This window comes from Talpa occidentalis, unplaced genomic scaffold (assembly GCF_014898055.3).
Source record: "Talpa occidentalis isolate TD23 unplaced genomic scaffold, MPIMG_talOcc4v2.1 talOcc4.12, whole genome shotgun sequence".
In the NCBI taxonomy this organism is placed as follows: Eukaryota; Metazoa; Chordata; class Mammalia; order Eulipotyphla; family Talpidae; genus Talpa; species Talpa occidentalis.
The window spans coordinates 62151863-62176848 of NW_023601212.1; the positions used below are offsets into that span (position 1 = coordinate 62151863).

Genomic DNA, 24986 nt, shown 5'->3' on the forward strand with positions numbered 1-24986 from the left:
ATATAAGGCAGTAAAGGCTATTCTAAAAGTATAAGCCACGTGCTAAGGGAACACAAAGCAGAAATGGAGTATCTCTACCAGAGAGTTTGCAAGCTTCAAAGATGAGATGGCATTTGAATAAGATTTAGAATACTTGGACATAGTAGGCATGGATGCTCTAGGTGAAAAGGGAAGGTAGAGATAGTGACATACATAAAGACAAAGAGACGGTGTGAAATATGTTTTTGAGACAAGGAAAAATGAAGAGGCAGTAGGACACAGGTTTTATTGCCCTAGGTCCTGGCATTACAGAGTCAGGCTGTGCCCCCCTCCATCTGCACACAAGATAAGACTTCCATATGCAAGAGAACATGCTCACAAGAGTCCATGCCCCCTAATTCTCACCCCTCTTCCTGCCCTTTGCAGACAATAGTCTGGCTCCCTAGGATCCATTTCCTGCTCAAATGCCCCTAAACATACTCGAGGGCCTGCAGAGGGTTTTTCCCAAAATGCATCCTTCTGAAGGCACTTTATGCTGCTGATATGAATCTTTACTGAGATGAAGTGGAAGGGCAGCTATTTCTGGGTGTGTATGTGAGCTTGGGTGTGTGAGCCAGTCTACCTGGTTGTGTGAGGCCCCTCATGCAGTGGAGTAGACCTGGATGTAGTAACAGAGTGGGAGCAGGCTGAAAGCCTCGGTGGGGAGTCAGCTATCCCCACTGCTCCAAGCCCAAGAGTGGGACTTCCAGGAATCCAGGAAATTTAAATTAGAATTTAACTTTCCTGATTTTTAAGGTATCTATGTAGACTAGCACAAGTATTATTGAATAGTTCATTTTCACCTTGCTTTATTCCTTTTAATATCTATCACCTGGTATGTAGTATCCAGTGACACTCCTTTTTTTTTTTTAAGATTTATTTATTTATGTATACAAGAACTGGGGTACAGGCCAGAGGTGTGGGGGGTGAGAGGATTCACCAGAGACAGAGTGGGGAACAGAACAGGCAGATCGACTGAAATACACTGCTGAGGGGAGCAGCAGGTGAGCCAGAAGAGATCTGCTGTGCCATGTGGATAGCTTCCTGGCTGCAGTGGCTGTGGACAGCTTCATAGGATGTGTCTTAGCCCTTGTGCCACGAGGGAGGCCCTCTATTGGCACTCTTAACGTAGGTTATGTGCATTTTAGGGGAAGCTTTGTATTTAGGCAACTGGTTAGTTCTGAAGCTGGGAGAGGTCAAAGTGGGAACTAGATTGTGAAGGGTTTGACAGGCTTAGTACAGATATTTCTAAAAATAGATATGTAAGATCTTAAACATCTCAAATCTTTCCCTTTTACTAAATTGTGAAGGGTTTAACAGGCTTAGTATAGATATTTCTAAAAATAGATATGTGCTATCTTAAGCAGCTCAAATCTTTCCCTTTTACATTTTCACCAACGAATCCTAACTTTCTTTTCTAAAGAACTATTTTAATCATTATCCACAACATACAATTTAACTCCTAATTATAGAATATGTAATTGACAAATGAATTCATCTTAACTCCCCAAGCTGCTATATGCTATAATGGGTTAACACACATCTAGCTTTCTTTTTTCATCTTCCACGGATATCTTGCATAGTTTTAGGTGGTAATTTTTCTAATAACCACTTAATGACAGAAGATTGTGATGAAAAACAAATCTCAAAGTTTCAACTGATCCGTTTTGTTGCCAATCCTTTTATATTTCTTTATCCCTTAGGGACTGGCTGTAGAGTGTGCAAGACCTTGTGCAAAATGAAAATGTGGGGCTTCTTGTTCAAAATTTATTAAGAATTTTAAATAGATGACAGCAGAATATTAAACCAGGCAGGGGTCCTTCTGAGCCTGGGCACTATGTGACTGCATAAGTCTTCTTCTGCTTAGTAATTTAAAGCAAGATGCTTTCCTTAGACTCTGTTAGTGAACCCAGTGTAAGTGATCTTTATACATCTTCCCCAAAGTGTGGTCCAGTGGTAGAGGAGATGATTTGAGATGGTACACAGATGGACACTTGTTTAGTAATGGTAATAGTTATGCACAAATGTGTTATGATGTATGTCATAGCTATGTAAATGTGCTTTAGGGACATATAGTTTGCACATCGATCAATCATTTCATGTTTATTATTGTTTGGGACAAGACTAAGTTAAAAATGAACCAAACTAAAGAAAAATATTAAGTAAATAAGAGTACGGATGGTATGCAGATGTTGAAAGTAGAAAATGGTACTTAAGTTACTGAGGTTTGGAAACATTAGAAAGCTGAATGGTTAAGGTATCCTAATGAACTAAAATATGTGGGTAGAATTTTTGGGCCACAACTGACCTTTGATTTTCTCTCCTGGCTGATCCCTTTTTTGTGTTTTTCCATCAGGCGGGTAAAAGATTTTCCAGTATTGAAAAAGAAAGTTCATTGAATCTGGAGCCTCCTGGAAGATTATTTGAGATAATCGTCTGAATTTAATACCCCTTAATTCTCTAAGGTAAATAAAAGGGTATAATGTGAAATTAAAATTCTTAATATTATCTCATCAATAATCCAATAAAGTATTAGTGTCTCCATATTGCCAAGTGCTTTACCCAAGCCACCTTATCCAAGCCACCCAGGTCTTGTCTCTGAAGGAAGGCTTATTTCTCGTTGTTCCAATGTGTGTATCAAAAACATTTTCACCAGTACTAGAGCACTGGATACCAGGACCCCAGTATTCTATTCTAAAACGATGTTTCTTCCTAAGTGCACTTTGAACTAGTTTTCCAAATTTTCAGCAAGTATTGTTCTTAAGGATTTGCAAATAAGAAATCAGAATTCCTGGGAATTCCTAGGAATACCCAAATTCATAAATGATGCTTAAAATACCTCTAACATTCTTTATAGTTTCACTCATTATCCATCTATATTATCAATGTCTGAATATTTTAATAAATATATTATTAATTTATTAATGTTTAACAAATAGTAGACATTAAGTTCGGAGGTACTAACAAGAACTACAGTGTATAACAAATATTCAAACACTGAAAAACAGCAGGGAACATTATTGGATAGAATTTAATTTATGTAACATTTAGACCTCTTAACAGGGTTAACCACAATACATGGAGTCACACATCAGTATGATCAATTTAAGGACTTATATTTCTTCTAAAATCTGTTATTTCTAGAAACTGCTCAGAATTTGTGTAGAATATTGTATGTGATTAAACTTGCTAATATTTATTTTATTAGCAAGAATAACTCATATTGTAGCAGTCCATGGGGCCATGAGTACATGCTTATTCCAGGGGAGCAGCTACAAGAAAGACTGATTAGTCTGACTTCTCTTACACTACCAAAAAGAGGCAACCTTACACTTCCATGCCCCATCACCATTTCATGAGGCTCCCTTGACTCATCAACTTCTCTGTGTTGTGTTTAATTCTCACTGGAGATAATACTTTTTCTTATTTTCCTGACTTGATTTTGCTTGGGATCCTGGATTTAGAAAAGAATATAATGATAAAAGAAATGCTGGGAAGAAATACACTTCTCTGTCCTACTTAGGGTCAAGTGCAATGTGGAATTGTGAGCTGTAGGTGGAGTAGTAAATTCAAATAATTTCTGTTCCGAGAAGAAGGGCGACAACTACCTAAGGTTTTTAACAGCATTTCCTCCTTTTTGAAATAGTGAGTCTTTTAAACCTTATATAAGGTAATGAGTATTCTACATGGATTTGAAATCCACTATCTTCCCAGGAAGAGCTATTATTTAGAAGTTAATGGCTTGTTTCTTGTTTAGTCTTTCTGCGGCTGTCAGATTATTGCTGAGTGGGGCCCTCATAAACAAGACGCTTCCTAGCATGTCTTCTCCAGACCAAATGGACATGTGTTTCCCATTTAAAAATTTCATTGCCCCAACTGAAAACAAATCAGCTGTGTCTTTGGGATCTTAAGGGGAGAAGATTGGGATTTATTCCTGGACAAGCCTGAGGAAAACATTACCCTAATGGATGAAATATGTTTGTACTAAAGACTTCTTAAAATTGTTGAATTGGTCTTGCCCAGCTTGAGCTCTACTTCCTTGAAAAGAGAGAAAATGTAAAAAAAAAGTCCATGGGTATTATCCTAGCTTTGTCCCTAAATGAGGAGTAATAGATAAACCTTGGTTTGGCTTAGATTTGCATCAAAAGGAGTAGTAACTGTCTCTAGAGATTACTCAAACACCTTTGACAATGTGGTCTAGCAGTGCCTTTCTTTCCTGGCCATATATAGCAATAGAAACCCATTTCCTGTTTTCTAAAGCCTAATTCCTCCACCAATTCAATTTTTCCCAAGAAAGCACTCACTGATTTCTCAATGCTCAATGTGGTCAGCGACAAAATTGGTTCTGGAAAAATTATTGGACTTTCTGCATAGAAAATGTGGTCTCCTTAAGACTGCAAGCCCACTGCGGAGGAATTTTTGGCTTATTTTATGTTTTGTGCCCTGATGGAGTACAGGAAATAAGAAAATAAATTATATTTTTTGGCAAATCTGGGGTATGTTTGGTTTAGCAATTGGACAGTTTTTAGAGTTCAAGCTGAGCAGCAAAACATGAAGCCTTTCTCAAAACTATGGGTCAGGTTTTCAAGTGTAATTAGTAAAGTTCCTTAACTCTAATGGTTTATTTTGAAATGTGTGATAGGGCTATCCAGCAAAGCAAAATATGTTAGACATGTTCTCTTTTGAGTTGGATTTTGCCATTAAATGTTTGCAAATCCATAAAACTTTTTTTTCCTCTGCCAAATCACCCATGCCCATACCTCATCTGCCTCCCCGCAACCCCCTTTCATACCCTATTGGAGCTAGAACACTGCACAGTACACCCAGAGAAAGAGCTAACTGGAAATTGACATCTTGCTGGCATTGTTCTTCTAGTGGTGCCATGCCACTCAAGCATTGAGAATACATCAGAACAGTGTAAAAAAAAAATTATCCTCACGTAGATATCCAATTCAAATTTAGGATAAAATGTAGAAGTACATTTCACATTGCCAAATGGGTGAGCTTCTATCTGAAGAGGGTTAGACATATAATTCTTCTTATTTTAGGCTTGCCTCTAGATCCAATGTGGCATGTCTCTCAGCAACACAATGTTAACAGAATCATTAGGGGTCAGTCTGTGTTTTTTCTAAATTATCTTTTGACTTTCATATTCCATGAAATGATATATATCTTTCTCAATTTTATTTTTTTAAAAAGACTCTAAATATTGCTTATAGCTGTCCTCCTATGATACAAAATGAGGCCTGCTTGACAAAATGATTCACATTCATTTGAAATGTGAGCACATTCTCTCATATTGAGATATTAAGCCAATTTGCATTTGGCACTGATATCGTCTTCCAAAGGAAGATTGTGCTTAAATTTCAGGAAATTTCAATGTGAATATATAGATATATTTTTCACCAACAAAAATATAAATACTTCTATAATAATAGTTAGGATCATATTAATGATTACCTTTGCTATTTTGCTGACTCCACTATATAGGCCTTGGTCTTGAGGGCAATTCTGAATATATAATATTGTCTAAAGTTATCTTGGTATTTATGTTTTTGATGTAGATGCCCAATTAGTTGAACTAATTAATACATACCAAAAAGTTGTTCATTGTTGTGTAGCTCAAGTCATGAATAAACAACTTCTGTTTCCAGATCCCTCTTCGTACAACTCAAGTTCATCACAGGGTCAATCAAGACGCTTCTGTTTCTACTACATACTTTATGGGTATCTACCTTTTTTCTTAAAAGAGTTTTGCATACTACTTATAATCAACTTTTTATGGCATAATTTATATGTAAAAAGTACATATTTTATGAGTATGGTTTAATGAGTTTTGACAAATCCATACAGTCATATAACTACCACCCTAGTCATGATAGAAAACAGTTCCATTACCTCAGAATGGTCCTTGTAATCTTTGCTATCAGTCCTCCTAATTCTAGTCCCAGGTAACCCACTGAACTTCTGTTCTCATAAATTAGGTTTGTCTTTTCTAGATTGTCATGCAATAGAATCAATCAGCTATATATATGTTTTAATATAGATTAAAAACTTTCATTTTTCTTGGATAAATATGTAGAAATGAAATCTCTTGGCGTTGGTAACTATTTTTTTTTAGCTTGATAAGAAACTTACAAGCTGTTATCCAAAGTGATTTTACTGTTTTTCATTTATACTAGCAGTGTGTAAGATTTTGAGTTTTTCCACATCCTCACCATTAGTTGGTATTGATAATCATTTTTATTCTAGCCTTTCTGGTAGGTATGTTAACTGGGTAGTGGAAATTATGTCAGTGAAAGAGATTAGTTTAGGTAGGCTTTGTTACTCTTGGAATTATGAGATCACAAACCCATTACCATATATACTTACCTACTACCTACCTACATGCACAGATAATACTTGCAGGTATATGTGTGTGTGTGTGTGTGTGTGTGTGTGTGTGTGTGTGTTCACCAAGAATCCTGACATTCAAATGCATTGGGTATTCACTCAAGGTTTGGGTCATTTGAAATTTTGAAAAACCTAAATTTTTTCCCCTCTGTACAAGTGTTTGATTAAAATATCAGGCAACAGTATATATATATCAAAGTCCTAAGGTGTGCTAATGAAGAAAATAATTTTGGACACGGTTTTTCAGTCAATCAAAATTTATATCCAACTGTACTGTATGATGGCCTATCTCTAGATTTTTCTACCTTTTTTTTTTTCTGTTGAGAAATGAGAAAATTATTAAAAATCATCTTGGACATTTTCATCTTTCTAGCAAGCAGTCTGAGGATAAAGATGTGAAGTAAAAGTACAGAAGCTTTGCCATAATAAATTTCCTAATTTTTAAAAGGTCTACAAAAGTAAAGATGAAGAAGTATTTAAGAATATCCTATTCAGGCCTCCCCGGTGGTGCAGCGGTTGAGCGCTGGGCTGCAAATCTGCCCTGCAGCCTCTACAGCGCCGGTTCGATCCCCGGCCGCCAGCAAGGGTCCCACATGGTGCGCAGACCTCTCCTGCAGCCTGCTGCTTCCCTCAGCAGTGTACTTTGTCAGTCTGCCTGCTCTGCTCCCCCCTCTGGCTCTGGTGAATTCTCTCACCATCCCATGCTTCTGACTATACCCCATGCTTGTATAAATAAATAAATCTTAAAAATAAATAAATAAAATAAAATAAAATAAAAAAGAATATCCTATTCAGGTCTCCTTGGTGGCACAGGGGTTAAAGGCAGCACTATCAAGTTATTCACAGCCACTGCAGCACGAGTTGGATTTCCAGCCGCCCAGGGAACCACCCACATGGTGCAGCAGACCTCTCCTGTCTCGCCCACTGCACCCCTCAGCTGTGTATTTCAGTGGATCTGCCTGGTGAATCCTCTCACCCTGCACCTCTGGCCCATACCCCAGCTCTTGTATCCATAAATAAATGGATATTTAAAAAAAAAAGAATGTTCTATTCTACCAGCTTACTAACTATACCAATTTAAAGGCATGTAATGAACATGAACACATCCTACCCTCTTGTGGCCATATCTGCTCATTTTTCTTTTTCTCCAAAAGCATTTGTTCAATACTGTTCTGGGAAGCAAACTCAAACAAGACTTCATAAATGTCAATAGAATATTTGAATTGACCAAAAGACTAATCATAGATTTTGCTTCAGGGAGTCAAACTGGATTCATGTTTCAAAAGAATCCTCCAGGAAGTTGAAACTGTCAGAATATACAGCACACTTTCCAGGACAGATGGAAGGGTAAATTTCCACCTCCTACACAGTATGGGTTGCAATGTCTGCAATGTCTAAGCGAATGAGCAGCCTTCAGGAAGCACAGCCACCTTGTTATACATGCTCATTCTTAGATAAGTTTTACATCAGAGCAGGCCTGAGGATAGGCTAGTTTGAGAACACAAAACTTATTGCCATATGATATACATTATTATTACTGGGTGCAGTTCAGTACAGTAAATCAGATCTCCCTCAGTCTCCATTGGTCAACATGAGTTTAGTCCAGGTACATTTCTGAACTCAACACAGTGGGAAAAGGACAAGGGTCAGTTGCTCTAATGTCTCCAGGAGTTAGACCAACAGGACCTTAGGTTGGCTGTAAGGCTTAATCCCTATATATACATAGGTGTCATTTCTGTTGTCTCCCTCCCTTAAAACACTGAAATAGCTTCCTGAATTTACTCTAGTTGAACTCTTTTGTCTCAGACTCTCAGACATGGCCTGTGATGTCCCCCATCATATTTCTTTGGTTAGTGATATGTTATATAATTAATTTATAGTAAAAAGGTGATCTGCATAATATGAGTTCTTTGATATTTAAAATTATTTTGTGTTAGCAATATTTATAAAGATCAATCTTCTTAATTGTCTTATTCAACTCTTTCATAAACTTTCTAGTTAAAAAAATCTTTATCATGTACTGACAGTAGTGTGTTTCAATTTCTACTTGTAATTGTGGATTTCTAAATATCTTTTTTTTAATTCAGTCAATTTATGTTTTATAACATTTAAGACTTATTCAATGTTAAGTGTAACTTAGCTTCATGCTGAATTGTTCTTTTTACCATTATGCAATGATCCTTTCTATTCCAACAAAGTCCTTTGCCTTCAAGTGTATATAATCTTTCATTAATGTGGTTGGACAAGATTTCTTTTGGAATCAGTAATCTGATTTATATTTTCCTATACCCCTTTCCTTAAAATGTTGTCATTGTGTTTAAGCCATCTTGTATCAACAGCATATTTGCAGGACAGTTTGAATCCCATCTGACCATCAACTGTTTATCTGGTGTTGGTGTGAGGTGGGACAGGAGGTCCATTTTTGCCCTGGGAGGACAGTGCCTGGTTAGAGACCCAAGATAGAGAAGCAGAAGCATGAGGCAATCAGCCTCAGACATCAACTTGTCAGGCTTAGAGTGACAATTGCATAATGGTTCATAGGCTTCCATGGTGAGTGGTCGATCCCTCATGAATGTGAAAACAGTTGACTTCAAGAAAACTCCTGGAAGCTTATATAAAACCAAGAAGGGAGAGACTAAGGTCAGGAGAATGGGAGTTCTGTCCAGGATGAGTGAAGCTGTCTACAGTTGACCGGCATGGAACACTCCCTCCCTGATTAGAAGGGACATTGCACAGACAAGGAACAATAGGCCCATGGGATTAAAGCAAAATTTCTTACAGGGCTTTGTCTTCATTCAAAAAAATCAACTCTGTTTTCAACTTCTTTAGGGCTGGGCTATTTTGTGATACCAGGGAAAAGAAGAAATACATCAAAATTTCCCTAAATTCATCAGACCATTCTGTAGTATTTCCACTGGGGTAGAGAAAGGGGCTTCTAAACTTCTGAGTGCCATTTTTGTATCCAAGCCAAACAAAACCCAGAAACCTCCCAACTTTAAGAGTAGCCAGGCTACTCTTAAAAACATCTTGTGTTTACTTTTCTGGCAAGAGTAGGGCAGTCACATGCATTCTATATACACCCTTTATTCTATTCTGCATTTCCCCCCCTCCTCTTTCTGCCACACTTCCTCATCTTTGAAATCTTTCTTTCGTGATGCCATGCAGAGAGCCTGGGATTCCTAGCCTACATTCCAGGACTCTTTCTTCTGTATTGAGTCATCCCTGATGGTATGGAAAGAAATCTATAATGTGATTGGGTGGAGCTTGAATGCCTCATGTGGGCTGTCTCATTTAAGCCCCCACCAATCCATGATGTAGACATCATTTTACTATGGAAGACATGTAGAGGATAAACAACTTCCCAAGAGTACACTGAAAATAAGTAACTTGGCAGCAACTTGGAAATAAGGGCCATGTTTGTCCCATTATATTATGGTATCCCCTGAAATTCCCCTCTGTAGGGTTCCTGTATGTTAGCTTTTCTGCAACGGCACCATCCTATACCCCCCATTTATACTTCTCTTTTGCCCCCACATATTGCATCAAAATTAGATCCTCTTCCTTTCCAGACCATTCAGGAGTGATAATGGCTACTAATAACAACTTGAAGTGTAGGTTACCTCATAATGCCTAGATTATGACAGATTCCTGGAAACCCCTGTTAAAGCAGCAATTTCAGTACAGTAATAAACCAAGGGGAATATTTTTGGTAGGATCTTTTAGAAGCATTGCCTCTTCTGTGCCTGGAGTCTTGATTGGGTGAGTTAAGGTACATGCAGTCAGTTTTTTAGCTTTTTATTTTTAATGTCTTATAAAATCTTCCTCCCTCCTTGGCTAGAGCAAAGACTGGGATTACACAAAAACACCTACCTTCACCTTACATCTTGCCCTGCTGAAGCCGCTAGATGTAAATACTCATTGTTTGCTTATTTAGTAAATCTGACATATAATAAGCACAGAAAAGGAGAGAGACAAATATGATGAACATGTTGCCTACCTGTCAGCTTTTGTTAAATGTTAATATTTGTCATATTTGCTTCTCATATTTTAAGAAATAGTTCTTTAAAGAAATAAAAGGTTTCATATGCATTGGAAGCACCAAGTGTACCCCCACATCCTGTCTCTTGCTTTCTCTGAAATTGTACTGAAATTGGTTTTCTTTCTTATTCATCTTTTTCTATTTTTCCCACACACAGGTAGGATTTGTAAACAATCCAGGATTTTAGCATGCTTTTTAAAACTTTACAGCAACAGTGTCATATGTCCTTCTGCAGCTTGTTTATCCCCCTGCCCAAAGTAATGTTTCTGAGAGATATCTAAGTGGATAGATACAGTCATGTTTCATTCATTCATTTTATATTTCTGAATACTATTCCATTGTCTGTATATATCATGGTTCATTTTTTCTCCTAGTGATGGACATTTCGTTTGTTTCCAATGTTTTGCAAATTATGTTGCAGGGAACATTTCAGTCTACTCTTCTTGTGCATATGTGTGAGTTTCTCTTTCTGCCTTGTTTTGCCTCTGTCTGGTGACACTAAGCAAATAAATATGTGACTCCACAAAATAGTTTTCAGATGTTTTCAATTTGTAGATGCCTGGGCTATCATTCCTTTTAGGGGTGCTGCTTTTTAATAACTAGAATAGTATTTTGAGATTTTTTCCAGGAACTCCAGAGTGTTAGGCATTAATTTATTGAATGTTACTTAGTGTGTTCATTTACTATAACATCCAATTACTTTATTGTGCATCATCCAAAGGGCACAAGATGTCTCATATCTGTAGAGTATAGTATTCAAATATCGGTATAGTCTAGTATCCAAAGTGGGAGACTAGAATGTATGGTTATTGGGAGCTATAAGTCTATGAGTTACAAAAAAAATACCTTGAAATGTAGGTAGGATGGAGAGAGAGAACAGAAGGGGAGGAGATATATTACTAATTGGGTTAGGAGGAGTTGCAGTAGCAGATAGAACTTTGCATATAATGATTCAGCAGAACGGAACTTTATTTGTCCACCATGTAACACTCCAAGGTGGAACCAGGTCAGAAAGGGTTGCAGCTTTGCTATTTGCAGTCACTTTTCAGAGTCCCAGGTTGACTGTTGGCTTACCATCTTTAAAACGTGATTACTCAAAGGTTGTCATATTAGTCAGATGGAAAAAAGAGCCAGGAAATGTACAACTTCTGTTCACATTCTCTGACTAGAAATTAGCATATCTGACCATAAGGGGCGCTGGGAAATAAAATCTACCTGTGTGCTCGAAAGAAGAGCAAACAGGCTTGTTGAAATGTTAGTTTTCTCATTACAGGAAGAGAAAAGGAGTTTGTATGGCTTTCATTTGCAGTAAATACCTGGAGAGAAGAAAATATTTAATACCAATTGAACTGGAAAATCTTTTACAACAAAAGTGTGTTCTCTCTTCTTTCTTGATTTGAAAGGATCCTTGTTGTTTATTTATTTATTTTTTTTGGTCTGCCTGCATTTCATTTTCCTTTTCTTCTGGTAACCAAAGGTTGTCACTACTCAATTCACATAGAGATCCAAAAAGAATAGAGCTTTTTCTTACTCTGGGCCTTCCAAATATCATCGTTGAAGGTAATGGCTGCCATGCAAGTAATTTATTTGGAAAATGATCCCGGGGGCAAGGGAAATAAGGGAAAACCAACACTATGATGCATGATCAAAGTGGCCTCCCCCATTATGGACTGATGCTCAATAATTGTGTGCCTATAGATCTCCATGGGGAGCCTTATCCATGGGTTCAATTGATGGTCTGTCTGTAAGGCTGGCAGAAATACCCTGGGGCTTGAGCACTGCACTTGTGAATACAGTGGGAAGTAGAGAGCAGCAGAGTTGCACTGATGTTCTAGGGGGCGCCTGATACAAATAGATCTGGATGCTCAGTGCACCAGCAGGCACAGAGATGGGTGGCAGGCGTGCACACAATGAGACAAAAAAATAGTGTTCCAGGATTTTTATAGTAAGACTGTGTTTCTTAGATCTTTCCTCCAAAGTCAAAATGGTATATGAGCAGCTACTGGTAGCCACTTTCCCTACTAGATGAGAAAACTTGCCCCAGAAATGAGAGACAGACAGAGTTCTAATGATCTCAACTCTTAGTTCCAGTATCTGAGCATCTCAGAACTACCCTGGTTCTTATAGCTCATCTTTTCATTCCATGACTTAGCCCCCAACTTTCTAATAAATGCCCTAATTAAACCATCTAGGGTCAAAATAAGGGGGGTGGGAATTGTATGGGAAATATAACAAAGATGAAAATGTATACATTGTGCAAAAATGAAAAATAATGTGAAAAATATATAAAATAAAATTAAATAAATTTATTGTTATGAAAAAAATGGAAGTATCAACCTAATCTCAACCTAATTCCAGTTAGGTTTCTGCTACTTGTAACTGAAATGCAACTGATAATATAGAAATTGATAGGAAGAAGTAGGGTGTTATTTATTATTGACCTTCAAACCTAGAACTAGAAGACCTCAGGTATTTTGTGAGATAGGTAGACTCTCAACCCAATACCAAGATATCCAAGACTCCCGAGGGTCAGCCAATAGCAAACTCCAAAATGAAAAGAATTGTCCCCTTCAAGCAATGTTAGGAAATTTGAAACAATGGTAACATAGGGGTTTAAAAGGTTGTAGAGAGATCCTTTCTCAGCCCCCTCCCAAACATCTCAAACACTGTCTTCTTCCCAAACATTGTCTCCTCTCCCCACAGACCTGAGATCAGGTCACGAACCACACACCCACTATAAATCACCTAATGTGGGCATATTAACTCTTCAAATCTCCTTTATCACCCTGCCCCTAGGCAAAGACTAGACTGAAGCCTTAGGTTCTAGGGAGCAGAAGTCTGAGTCCTGTTTCTAAGACACAGATTCAAGAATCATGACTCAACAATTGCTGGCATTGGTTTCTAGGTAATGGAATATCCAGAAACTGAGGCAAAAGGAAGCCAATCCAGGTCTTAAAGGAGGTATAGGTCTGCATTTATATCCATGCACTTGTGTTATAAATCCAGCTAACAAGCTTCAACAAATTATGCTCTACCTACCTATTTCCATGAATATATCTTCATAATGGATTGAAAAACCCAAGTTTGCAGTTAGAATTCTCAAACTTTTCATAGTTTCTTTACAGAACATGGTATTAAAAGAAGGGTCAGACTCTAGCACTCTCTGCCCCCCAACCTCGTGGCCTACCCACTTCTTTTCTGACCCTAACCCCATCCTGTACTGCACAGGCAGCATGTGTATCCAAGATCCATCTATATACCCTAAACCCTAAGAACGGTGACCCCGGGAGAAAAAGCCTGTGTAGGCACTAGAAGTGGGCTCCAGTTCATCTGGAGAGGGAGTTCCAGTTCCCAAGGACCTGGAGGATGGGGTTGTACAAGGCGGGTTGCAGGTTCCAGGTGGGCACATGTGGCTGATTCCACAGACTCTCTAGCCAGGGGAGGGGCATGGTAGAGACGTGCAGGTGAGATGCAGGTGTATAAAGAACCTTTCTAGGTCTAAAAGGATGGGCCTCACTCCTGGAACAGGGTTCCCCAGAGCTGCTCTGTTTCCACCAGGTATCCTTCAAATAAAAACCCCTTGTAATTTGAACTAAACGGGTAATTTTCTGTTATCTGCAATGGAAAAAATCCTTATTAATAAGGCTTCATGCCCCAAATCTCAAGCAAATAATTTATAGTCTTTATTCTATTTTTTAAAGCACTAATTCATATATAATTTGTCACAATTTATCTTCCTTCTCCAGCACTAGAATATAGTAAACTATATTCTAGAAAATCACTAATACGGTGGCCCTCTCTCCACCTCCAATTAGCTGGTCTGCTCTGCAGCACTTGATTATATTAAACATTCCCTTTTATTTCAAAACTTCTCTTTTGTTACCTCTGGGCTAATAAGTTGATCCTCCTCTGAGTTCCCAAACAGCTCCTATAAATTATGTTCAGTAGCCCTGTCCTCATGTGCAGATGTTCTTCAAAGTCCAATCTTCCTGCCTGAGCTGAAACTACTTCCAAAAACTATCAAAATAATTATTTGAATCACGATGACTGTCTCTCCTCTGGAAGAACTCACTCACTCTGTACATAGAGGTATAAGGCCCGTCCTTAAACATGAATCCCATCCAACCAGCTATCTACATTCTAAACCTTGGAGCCAAGTCCTCCTTTTATGTCTTCACTTACTGGTCACTTAAATTGGGGTTTTCAGAGTCCGTGATTTGCAGGAACTGCAATTATTGTGTCCTGTTCCTGGGTCTCGTCAACTTTTGTTTTTTGCCATTGATTCATTCTCCTAGTTTCAGGTTTGAATCTTTGTTGCCTTTGACTCCATTCTTTTTTCTCTGCCATGAAGTTCTATTGATTCTATCCTTGTCAATTGTTTCCTTTTCATTCTTTGTTTTTTTTTTCCCTTCTATCTTTTATCAGCCAATTCCTGTTTTGCTCTAATTTCTCTTCATTATTTTACAAGAATAATCCTGTTAAAGTAGTATTTTTCTGCATGACATATTATTTCTGTTCATAGCCTCCACTAGATCTCTCTGAGCTGAGGAAAAGTCCAACTCCTTTCTCTGACATTCCATACCCTTTAAGATAAAGGCTGGATGTCACCTTCCAGTATTTTATTTTACTTCTGCTTCAAAAAAGCCCAAAAACCAAAAAACCACTCCATTCCATCTGGGTTTATTTTGTCATGGCTTCTGAACACAAATTCCTCATTCCAGTGTCCCAACCTTCATCTTTCCTCTCTACTCCTCCTTTTGAAAGCCTTTTCCTCTTGTCAGAATCCTGCTGATGAAATTCAAAACCTAGTTCCTCTGTGGCACCCTCTCCCTCTTCAGCTCAAAGCCCTCCTCTTCTGGACTCCTATCCACTCTATTTGTTTGACATTAATTTATCATCTTGAATTGTTGTATAAATATGTTCATGCCAGAGTTGCCTTTTAAGTGAGATTTTAATTTGTATGAAAACAGAACCAGTGTCAGAGTTTGGTCTTTCTGTTCCTCCCATTACCACACACCCAATGCTATACACAATAGGTACTTAGGAAATTTGACTTTGTTACTTTATTCTAAAATAAAAGGTTGAGCTTTATATGAAGTCTATTTTGTCATATGATATCTGGTATTATAGATGCTAAAGATGCTGGTAAAATAAAATCAAACTCTTGTAAAATTTCCACTCTGCACTTATCTGTTATTCTAGTAGAAATGCCCCCTCTCCTTCCTACCATTGTCTTTACTCTTGAGAAACTATACACCATTTTCCTTTTTAGGAAATAATATTACACCCTGATAAAAGTTCTCTTATTCATAAACCCCTCTCACTTTTACTCTTTCCTGAATATAACCTTAGATGCTAGCAGATCTGTTTTGGAGGTTGAAAGAGAAAAGAATCAACAGACTCAAATTTATGTAACAAAAGACGATTTTGTAGTATCCTTCTTTCTTTTTATTGAAAAGGAATCATTTCTATTCTAGCGCAAACAATGTATATTTTACATCATAAAGCAAGATATAATTTACATATTACATTTTTATGAGAACTTTATACCCTAATGTCATTCCCTTTTTTATTAAGTCACCTCTTTGGGTTTGACTTAAACTGCCAAGTACCCTACAAATCAGTATTTTGTTTGGGGATGATTTGGGCATTGACAGATAGTTTATATGTGTTCATTTGTATCTGGGGGTAATACTGATGTGGAACAGACATATACCTTTGAATTCTGTGGTCCCCAGGCCATCTGTTGACATCTGGCTGAAGAGCCAGAAGACTTCCTCCAAAGCACGTATGAAACTGGTATTTTCTCAACATCATTAATAAAAAAAGCAAAACCGGGTGCTTGTAGCATGTGCATAGTTCTTGGTCAAGTGTTTCATAATGGATACTTGGGGTGTTGATTCACCAGCAGGGACCATTCCTGGTACTGACCAGCACAGGCTACTCTATTGTACTTCAGTCATCATCTGCCCAGGCATGGAGTGGAACCACCTAGCTTCTCCTAGAATTCAGATTATAGGTTCAGATTTTTCTGTGCATAATTGAAAATGAATGTCAGGATGAGAACTTCAAATGACTTTGTCTCACGTGGTGCTCTCTCTCTCTCTCTCTCTCTCTCTCTCACTCTCTCTCTCTGTCTTTCTTTTGGTCTCTCGCATGTATGTTCTCTCTCTTTCTTCTAAGATTCCTCCCTTCTTCACAAAATCTTCTCATGAATGATTTCTGTTCCCTGCACCATAACCCCAATCCTCTTTTAACTCCCTAAACTCCACTTTTCCAAAGTTATCAACTTCTTGGATTGCACTTATTTCACAAATCAAACAATGTTTTAATCTGTTAGGATAAACTGTTCCTTGGAAACTTAAAATCATTGGCGGCAGCTAGTTGGACAAAAAAAATAAGTCAAGGGATTCGTTAGGAAGCAAATAATGTGTGTTCAGCCAGCCCACACAAACCATTCAGTAAGAAATAAACTTAAAGAGAAAGAAATAAGTCAAAGAAAGCAAAAGATACAAGATGGGCTTCCTTCTTATTTCTGAAAGAAATACAGAACTGATATTTGACATACATTTTCAGGTTGGTTACGGACTGAAAAAAAGATCACCATTAGCTCAATCTGATATGTCAAGGGAAAACACAAATGTGTACTGAAAGTGCATCGTAAACCCAAAATTCCTTGCCTGTCACTCAAAGTTGGCACATATGGCCAAAATCTTTCTATAGCTTTTAATCACTGATAACTAAAATTACTAGAATCAAGCTGATCAGGATGAAAATATAAGTCAAAATTACACGTTCTGTGTGTCTTATTCTTTGGTCAAATGATGGGTTTTAGGGAGGTCTGTAAAGAGAAACCTTAGATGCTAGCAGATCTGTTTTGGAGGTTAAAAGAGAAAAGAATCAACAGACTCAAATTTATATAACAAAAGACGATTTTCCAAGTACAAGTAGTAGCATTACCCTGCTAGGAAACAAGACTTCCAGGTACTATATCCTTCCATTAGCATTGTCTGTTTTTATAGTCTCTTTCCTCCAATGGCTACAAAGTGCTGGACATGCAGAGGATACAGGAAAGAATGAAGGAGCAAATGAATAGAGCCTCACAACACCCCTGTGAGGTAGGTAAGTATTGTTAAACCCATTTACAAAAAGGTAAACTGAGGCACTGCATAGTAATGTGGTTTGGTCAAGTCCACCTGGTGAGTTACAAAAGCATGACTGGAGACACAGAGAAAGAAGCAAAGAAAGGTCAGTCCTAGCTCCCAGCCCCAGACATTAAGCTTTACTGCAAAATATTAGAAAATAAAAAGAGCCCACAATTGCTTTTCAAGGTTTTGGAATTTAGACAAACATTTAAGTATTCCACTTAAAATGTACATCTTTCATAGTCCTGTTGAGTGGAGAAAAGCAGGCAACTAAATGGCTTTTCCTCCTCTCTCTTGGTGTCATTCCCAGGACAGGGAGGACATATCAGCATTTCACCAGGGCCCAGGCTCCAAATCCAAGGACATTTTTATAGCCTCTAACCATTTATTCTTTATTTAAAGCCCTAATGGGAAAATAAGATCTGTTCTCAAACAGCTGCCCTGACAACTTCTCTATGGCCTTAATGAGAATTGTGTAGAGAAAGAAAGGATCAAGATCCCTCATTAAAAGTCTCATCACTGGAGAGATAAGGATGGTGGTGATGGTGCAACATTTCTCTTCGACATGTTTGAGAAACTGCAAACTCAAGCTTGCAAGAATATTATATATATATATATATATAAAATATATAAATATATACAGTATATATATAAGTGTGCATCTGACTACCCTTAAGGCACCAAAGAGACATAGGCCATCCTTTTCACAACCCAGTCTGTTTTCCTAGAGAAATTTCTCTCTCCCTCTCACAAGTGAAAATTTTTCCTTCTACTAAATAGCCTGTGAAGCAACTCATTCAAAAATAACAAATATCTTTAACTTAAGATGACTGATTATTTGGAAGTAGGCAAGGGGTGATGGTAATGGTGATATTATCACCAACAGCTTAGAACTTAACATCTATAACTTAGAGCTTAGAATTAGCCAAACACAGCCAATCACACATTGAGTCAGACACACCGGCAACCAGGTGTTGGACACAATGTTTTTGGTTTGTTTTCCCCCAATAGCTGACCATAACCAACAGAGATGGAGATAGTGAGGATGGGAATCGGGTCTGGCAGACTCTTCAGAAAGACTTTGGCTTTTCAAACACTCCTAGAGCTTCTGTACAGAGAACTGGAAAGGGTAGGGTAAGGCACGGAGGTTCCAACAGGTCAATGAGGAGACCAAAGGCAATTATTCTGAATATATATATATATATATATATATATATATATATATACAGTTTCTTTGGCAGCTGTAGATGTTTTTAAAAACCCATACAATCATGAGGGTGAGTGGGCTGAACCTAACTGAAAGAAGCTCGGAGTATATTAAGCAAAGCGCATGAATAGAAAGGAAAAACAAAATTAACACACACAGAAACAAGTGGTGGTGATATCCCAGAGGGAGGAGGAACATTTGTTAACTAATTTTCATTTTTGCTTCCTCTCCTGCTTTTCTCTGCCATGGTCCCAATATTTTAGTTCTGTTTTTGTTTGGTTTTATTTTTTTTTCCAGCAGATGAAGAAATGACAGAGCAGGATAGGTGTCTTATGGTTTTTGATTTCTTCTTAGGCCTGTTTAATTATTTTTTTCCTCAGTTGACTGTTGGCACCTGGTTCCTCTGTAAACTATATTCCTTGGCCTTCAGTCTCAGGTTGGCAATGCTGTTGGCCATGTTGATGCCCTGTGCAGGGCTATTGTTGGCACATGTGGCAGAATAAGTAGCCATGGCGCTGTAGGGACAAAGGAGAGAGCAGGGAGAATAACAGGCATTAGTTTCACAAAGCTGCAAGTTTGTGCCCCAAATGGATGTAACTCTCAGGATGGGGGCAGCAAGGGTGAGTGATCGGACTAGATGGCCTCTGAGGTCCCTTACGGCCCCAGATTGTCCTTGGTCTAAGGCACTTATAAATGGGGGTCAGTATTTTGAAGGGCAGGGGAGAGCAATGGAGAGTGGAACAAGGCATGGGGAGAGATATTCGCTGGGTTGGATACAACGAGTAATGATTTATCTCTGGGATGAGAGAAGAAAATGTTGCTTGTGTTGAATAGCAGGTATTTTTATGTGCTGACCAATTAAAATAGTATTTAATCTCTCTTCCTGTCTACATCACTATGCTGTGGAGGCAGTGAAGAACAGAAGCAGGCATTTAAAAAGAAACTAAAAGGCATTTGCCATCTCCATTCTAGGTAGCTGTCTTTAATTCTAATACATTTTAGGTAATCAATAAATACCATTTTAATGAAGATATCTGGAGAATCAGTAAAACAACCCAAAATAATTTCTCTGCCATTCTTGATTCACTGGGTGATAAGACAGAACATTGTCGAATCAAAAGGATCTCATTCCAGTGGGCCTTGATTATATAACTTCTCTTCAAAAAGCACTTGAGAAGTTCACACTGTCTTTTCGTCAGTTGTTTTGGAAATGTTTAAATTTCCTGGATAAACTATGAAAGGCTCCAGTTTCAGAATTTCTAGCCTCAGAGATAACTGTTTCTTACTGTCCTCATTGCTGAGAAAAACATGAATTTGCTTTGCCTTGTCAGAGATTGTATGTAATTAAGACCTAGGATGCCACGAGGCAAATCACCACTGTAAATGGTGGTTTTCTGTTCATCAAATTGCTAAATTTCTTTTAAAGGAAAAGGAAATGGTTGCTTAGATTTGGAGGCTATTCATCCATTACTTAATACTAAACAGTTAAAGGGGAACTAATTTTAATTAAATGAAAATGCTTCTAGTTGTTTCTAAGATTAGCAAAATCCCTTTCAACTGAAGGCAGGCATGAGATAGTTATAAGTGGAATGACATGTGCTGTTCTGTTGCCTGCATTCCAGCAGAATTTTGTCAGCCACACAGGAGTTTGTGGTTCTGGGAATCAAGTGAAAAGACCAGAAATAGAGAAAATTGAAGGTACTTTACAAATAGGGAGACTATATTATTAATACTTATTTGGGACACCACATAGTCAAAATGCACAATAATCTATTTTGCCTTAATTACTAACAATTAACTTGGGGAAATTATGTTAAAGAAATATAATCAGTCTTATTGTTGTCTTCCCAGAAATACTTATCCTTAATATTAAATCTTTATAGCACTGGTATATGTGTGTGTAAGTATAAGCATGTGTGTGTGTGTGTGTGTGTGTGTGTGTGTGTGTGTGTGTATGTGTTATGGCAGGAGAAAGACTCAAAATGGTTCCAAAAGAATTCAAAGTTCTTTATATTTCATTTTTGCCTGCTTCACTCCTACTCCTCCTTGGGTAGACCATCTTAACTTTCTCCATGTAGTTGGATTCTCCTACATATAGCACTCCATACTTTTCTTCTTAGTACTTATTTCAATTCCTTAACTATAAGTTCTATAGACCAGAGATCACATCTGCCTTTGCCTTGTTCACCACTGTATTCCCACGTAACGCTACCACCACCATACCTAGTGCACATTTGGCATTCGAGAGAGAATTTAATGAAAAGATAAATAACTGAGAAATATCTAGATCTAATGTGATTAAACTGACTCCTGCTTAATATATTGTTTTCTGTCATCCTGCTGTAATGATTTCTAAATACTCTTTCATTCTTAGGAACTAGTCCTTTCTATTAATTTTGCTTAATGGATCAAACAAAATCTGAAAGAACATAACAAAAGCAGAGGTTGATGATTGCATGTTCTTAGATCTATCAAAAAATATGTCTTAACAGTAAAAAAAATGAACAAATAATAGTACAGTTTACACTAAAGAATAAGTTAACACTTTTACTACTGTTGACCAAGAGACACAAGCAGAAAAAGAGCCCCAGTTACAGGTTTCAATTAGGAGTGAGATAAATGAACAGAATAATTCATAAAAATGGGACAAATTATTTCAATATACCTAGAAATTTCATTTATTTTTAAAACTACATACATATGATCATCAGGTTCTAAAGATGGAGAAGTTGGAATTGTAAGTTACTTGTACCTTTTAACTTCTGTTTATTTTTTGCATTATGTTTATTAAGGTAACACTAGATTACATCATTGTATCTTTGGGGGTTACAGGTTTAAACCTCTACAAACGTGTATTTTCACACCATGCCCAACACTAGTGCCCCAATAAAGAATAAAATTAAATGGCTTCTGAAAACAGAAGACTAAAACTTCCTTGAGAATATGGAGAAAAAGATTATCTGATGGTAAATTGTAGATTGTCATGAAATGCTGCACTTTTAAGTACTTGATCTAATTTTCTGAGGGATATGGTTTCCAGTCTTTCAGATTCTGGAAAAGCAAGGGATCCTTTTCTGAAAATCAAAGGTGGGCGTGATCCATTCTTTTTAGCAGACAAGGAGACCACAATCTTGGGGGATTCTTTTTGTTTACTGAAGAGTTTATTACTTTTTTCAAGAAAGGTCTACCATGTCAGCAACTTCTATTTTATCGATTATGTAACCATTTTTTTTGTAGCTACTTTATATTTTGCTAATTCTATCATCTGATACTCTAGTCTGAAGACTCAGCCTATGATAACACATTTCTTGGAAATAGTGAATTTCTTTCTCTGATGCAGGCCAGATATTAACATCCTACATAAGATGAATGTTGATCCACTTTCCAGCTCAAAGCCAAATTAATGGAAGATAGAATGATATTTTACACAGGAGGTTGAATTTTTCACTAGGACATTTTCCTTTAAATGACAACATGTGTTTCCAGAGTTGAGGACAGCACTCTTGTCCAGCCGTACTGTGATGCTATTGTAAATACACCACTGTATTCATGAGGTTGGTATAATGCCTTGTAGATTGGTATAATGTCCTAAGGTTAATGGAATATGAAGATAAAAATGTGGTTGATATTAATAAATGAGTTTTGCAATTCTATAGGAGTTTCACACAGGATATGATATCACATGATAAATGCTTAAGAAAGTTAAAAACTTAAAAAATTGATCTCACTTATTCCAGCATTACATATCCATAAGAAATAGGATAAAAAGGATAAAAGAACAGAAACAGTCTTCATTCCTTCCTCTTAACACACATTTAGGATATATAACCCCACAAGTAATTCCTACAGTGATTGTGCACTTACTGAGGAATTACCAGTCTGTTTTCCCTCTAATAGTTTTATGTGAGTCCGGTCTCTAAATCTGAACTAAGAATGCCATATAGGCAAACAGTAAACAGTCCTTTGACATACCAGTGGTGAGGAAGACTTGTTACAGGTCAGAAAAAGACAGAATTAATGAGTGGTGCTCTAAGAGTAGCTTAGTCATGCTTTAAAAATGGTATTAATGAGTAACTTGGAGAGGACCCACTTCCAAAACTGACAACAGATGCAAGACAGCCTTGAGTGGCTGCCAATCTGAAAGATTGTCCATGACCACCTGTTTTCCATGTCATCAAAATGTCTAAAGCCCTGTGTTGAGAAAAGAAAGAGAATACTGAAATTTTTTCTCACAAGTCAGAAGCCAATAAGGGTATTTAGCTGTTCTCAATCAATTTTATAGGGTCATTCAAACCATGTATAAGAATTTCTCTATCCTAAATAGGGTAGCTTCCTGGGATAAAAAGGTGAAATTGAAATGAAGCGATTTGTGCAGATTAAGCACATAACACCAAACACTTGCTTACCAACACCCAGAGATCCTGTCCATCTGTCTTGACTTCTGAGTAAGGACCACCTATTCCTCCAATATGAAGTAGGCATGAGCTGAGAACAGTCACTGGATTTATAGGGTTTGGTGAAAGCACCACTTTAAGCTACTTTTTAGGAATGTAAGTTTCTTTGGATCTGTGAGTAAGAAACACACTGCTGAATAAAGTCCATTGAGCAGTTAGAGATGAAAAAGACATGTTTGTGTCCCATCTGTTGACTCAGCTTATCTGCACTGGGACTTGCATAGAACTGACACATTTAAGTGAGCTTGAGATTTTTTCATCTCCTTATTTGGAGATTCCTAACAGATGGAGCTCAGCCATAGACAGCAGAATGCTAGCCACCAGCAGGGTTAGAGTTCTGTTTTCATTGGGGACAAAATATTTTTGATCACTTTAACCTACCCTGAAAGATTGTGAAGAAGAATGTGTTAAAACAATGCCCAAGGCCAAGCACCGAGGAAGTACAGCTAATACTATACATGGTATGATTTTAAAGTCAGGAAATCTACAGGCATCCCCCATCCCCCCTTGCCTGCTTTCTAATCATCCACAGTGTAAGTCCCACAAATCACCATACATTTGAGCAGAGCCTGGGGTAGGAGTGGGTGGGAGGAGCAATGCCTGACTAGGTTTTCAACTCTAACTCTGTCTACTATTTGGTCCTTTTGGACAAATGATGACAAACTGTCAAAAATATCACCCCAAAGACAAATCTGTCAGCCCCAGAGGTCTGTGTGTCTTTTTGAGATTCTAGGATTTCACCAGACAAGGATTTTTCCAAAGGCTATACAGCTTGAACGCTCACGACTTTGCAATGTGTGGAGATTGGGAAACTGTCACTCTGGATTGTTCTTTTGTCCATGCAAGAACAGAAGTATGCCAGCTTCATCTAAGAAAATTCTATAAGGGTTTTTCTCTGGAAATTTACTGTTTAAGAAATATAGAGATAGCCCATAAATCCTTTTGGAAATGAACACTTATGATTGAAATCATTATTTCTAATATCTGTTTTTAAAATTCACAAGGTGACTTTTTAAATGCATGTGAGCCCTGAAAGTGGACACATTTGGAACCTCGTTGCATTGGTAAGCCTTAGTTCGTACTGCAAACTAGTCTGATCTCCCGTTGTTTGAAAACTTTCTGTCAAGAAATATTTTTTAAACTGAAGACTTGCATCTTGCTGTTGTCTCAAGGGGTTTTGTGTTTCTTATTAAAATGCACATTGATAGCCTATAGGTTGCAAATGTCCCCCTGAAATATGCAATAGGGACACTATTGCTAACGCAATCTTAGATCCAAGGCTACAGAAGAAACTGATGATCCAACTGGACTGATGAGCAACAGGAGGCAGGTTAAGAACACAGTTCTTCAGACCTTTGCCCGATACCCTACGACCATCTAAAGCTTCACTATTCCAAGTATGTAGCCAGTGTCAGCAGCATCAGCATCACCTGGGAGCATTAGAGACGCAGACGCCAGCCCCTGCCAGGCTTATGGAGTCCCAGCCTGCAATGTAACAAGATCCCAGGTGATTCATATCCACAGTAATCTTGGAGGAGTCCTGCTCTCATATCAGACTACCCTCAACTTTATGGACTCATTTTCTGGCAGCTCTGGTTTCCAATAGCATGTCCCCCTCGAGTGCCTCACTGCTTACACTTCTAGGACTGCAAGCCCCTCTTTCTTAAACACACTTAATCCCACTTATACCCTACCCCCAGCAGCCACCCTCGTCCCCCTCTGACAAGTTA

General features: G+C 37.8%; 1 protein-coding gene and 1 long non-coding RNA gene across 4 annotated transcripts in view; one reads left to right on the plus strand and one right to left on the minus strand.

Moving 5' to 3' along the window:
- Window positions 1-15377: 15377 nt before the first annotated feature.
- Window positions 15378-24986, minus strand: part of PRRX1 (paired related homeobox 1) — a 72541-nt gene continuing 62932 nt past the window's right edge. For 2 of the 3 annotated variants that reach the window (XM_054693482.1, XM_054693484.1), the window contains exon 4: window positions 15378-19317. In XM_054693482.1, coding sequence (XP_054549457.1) covers window positions 19179-19317 — 139 coding nt within the window. In that variant the 3' untranslated portion in view covers window positions 15378-19178. The remainder of the gene's footprint in view (window positions 19318-24986) is intronic. The other variant, XM_054693483.1, reaches the window with a different exon arrangement.
- On the plus strand, window positions 17462-24251 carry LOC129145503 (uncharacterized). The gene is made up of 3 exons (XR_008551169.1): window positions 17462-17572; window positions 22143-22356; window positions 23990-24251. It is a non-coding gene; the product is annotated as an uncharacterized LOC129145503 (long non-coding RNA).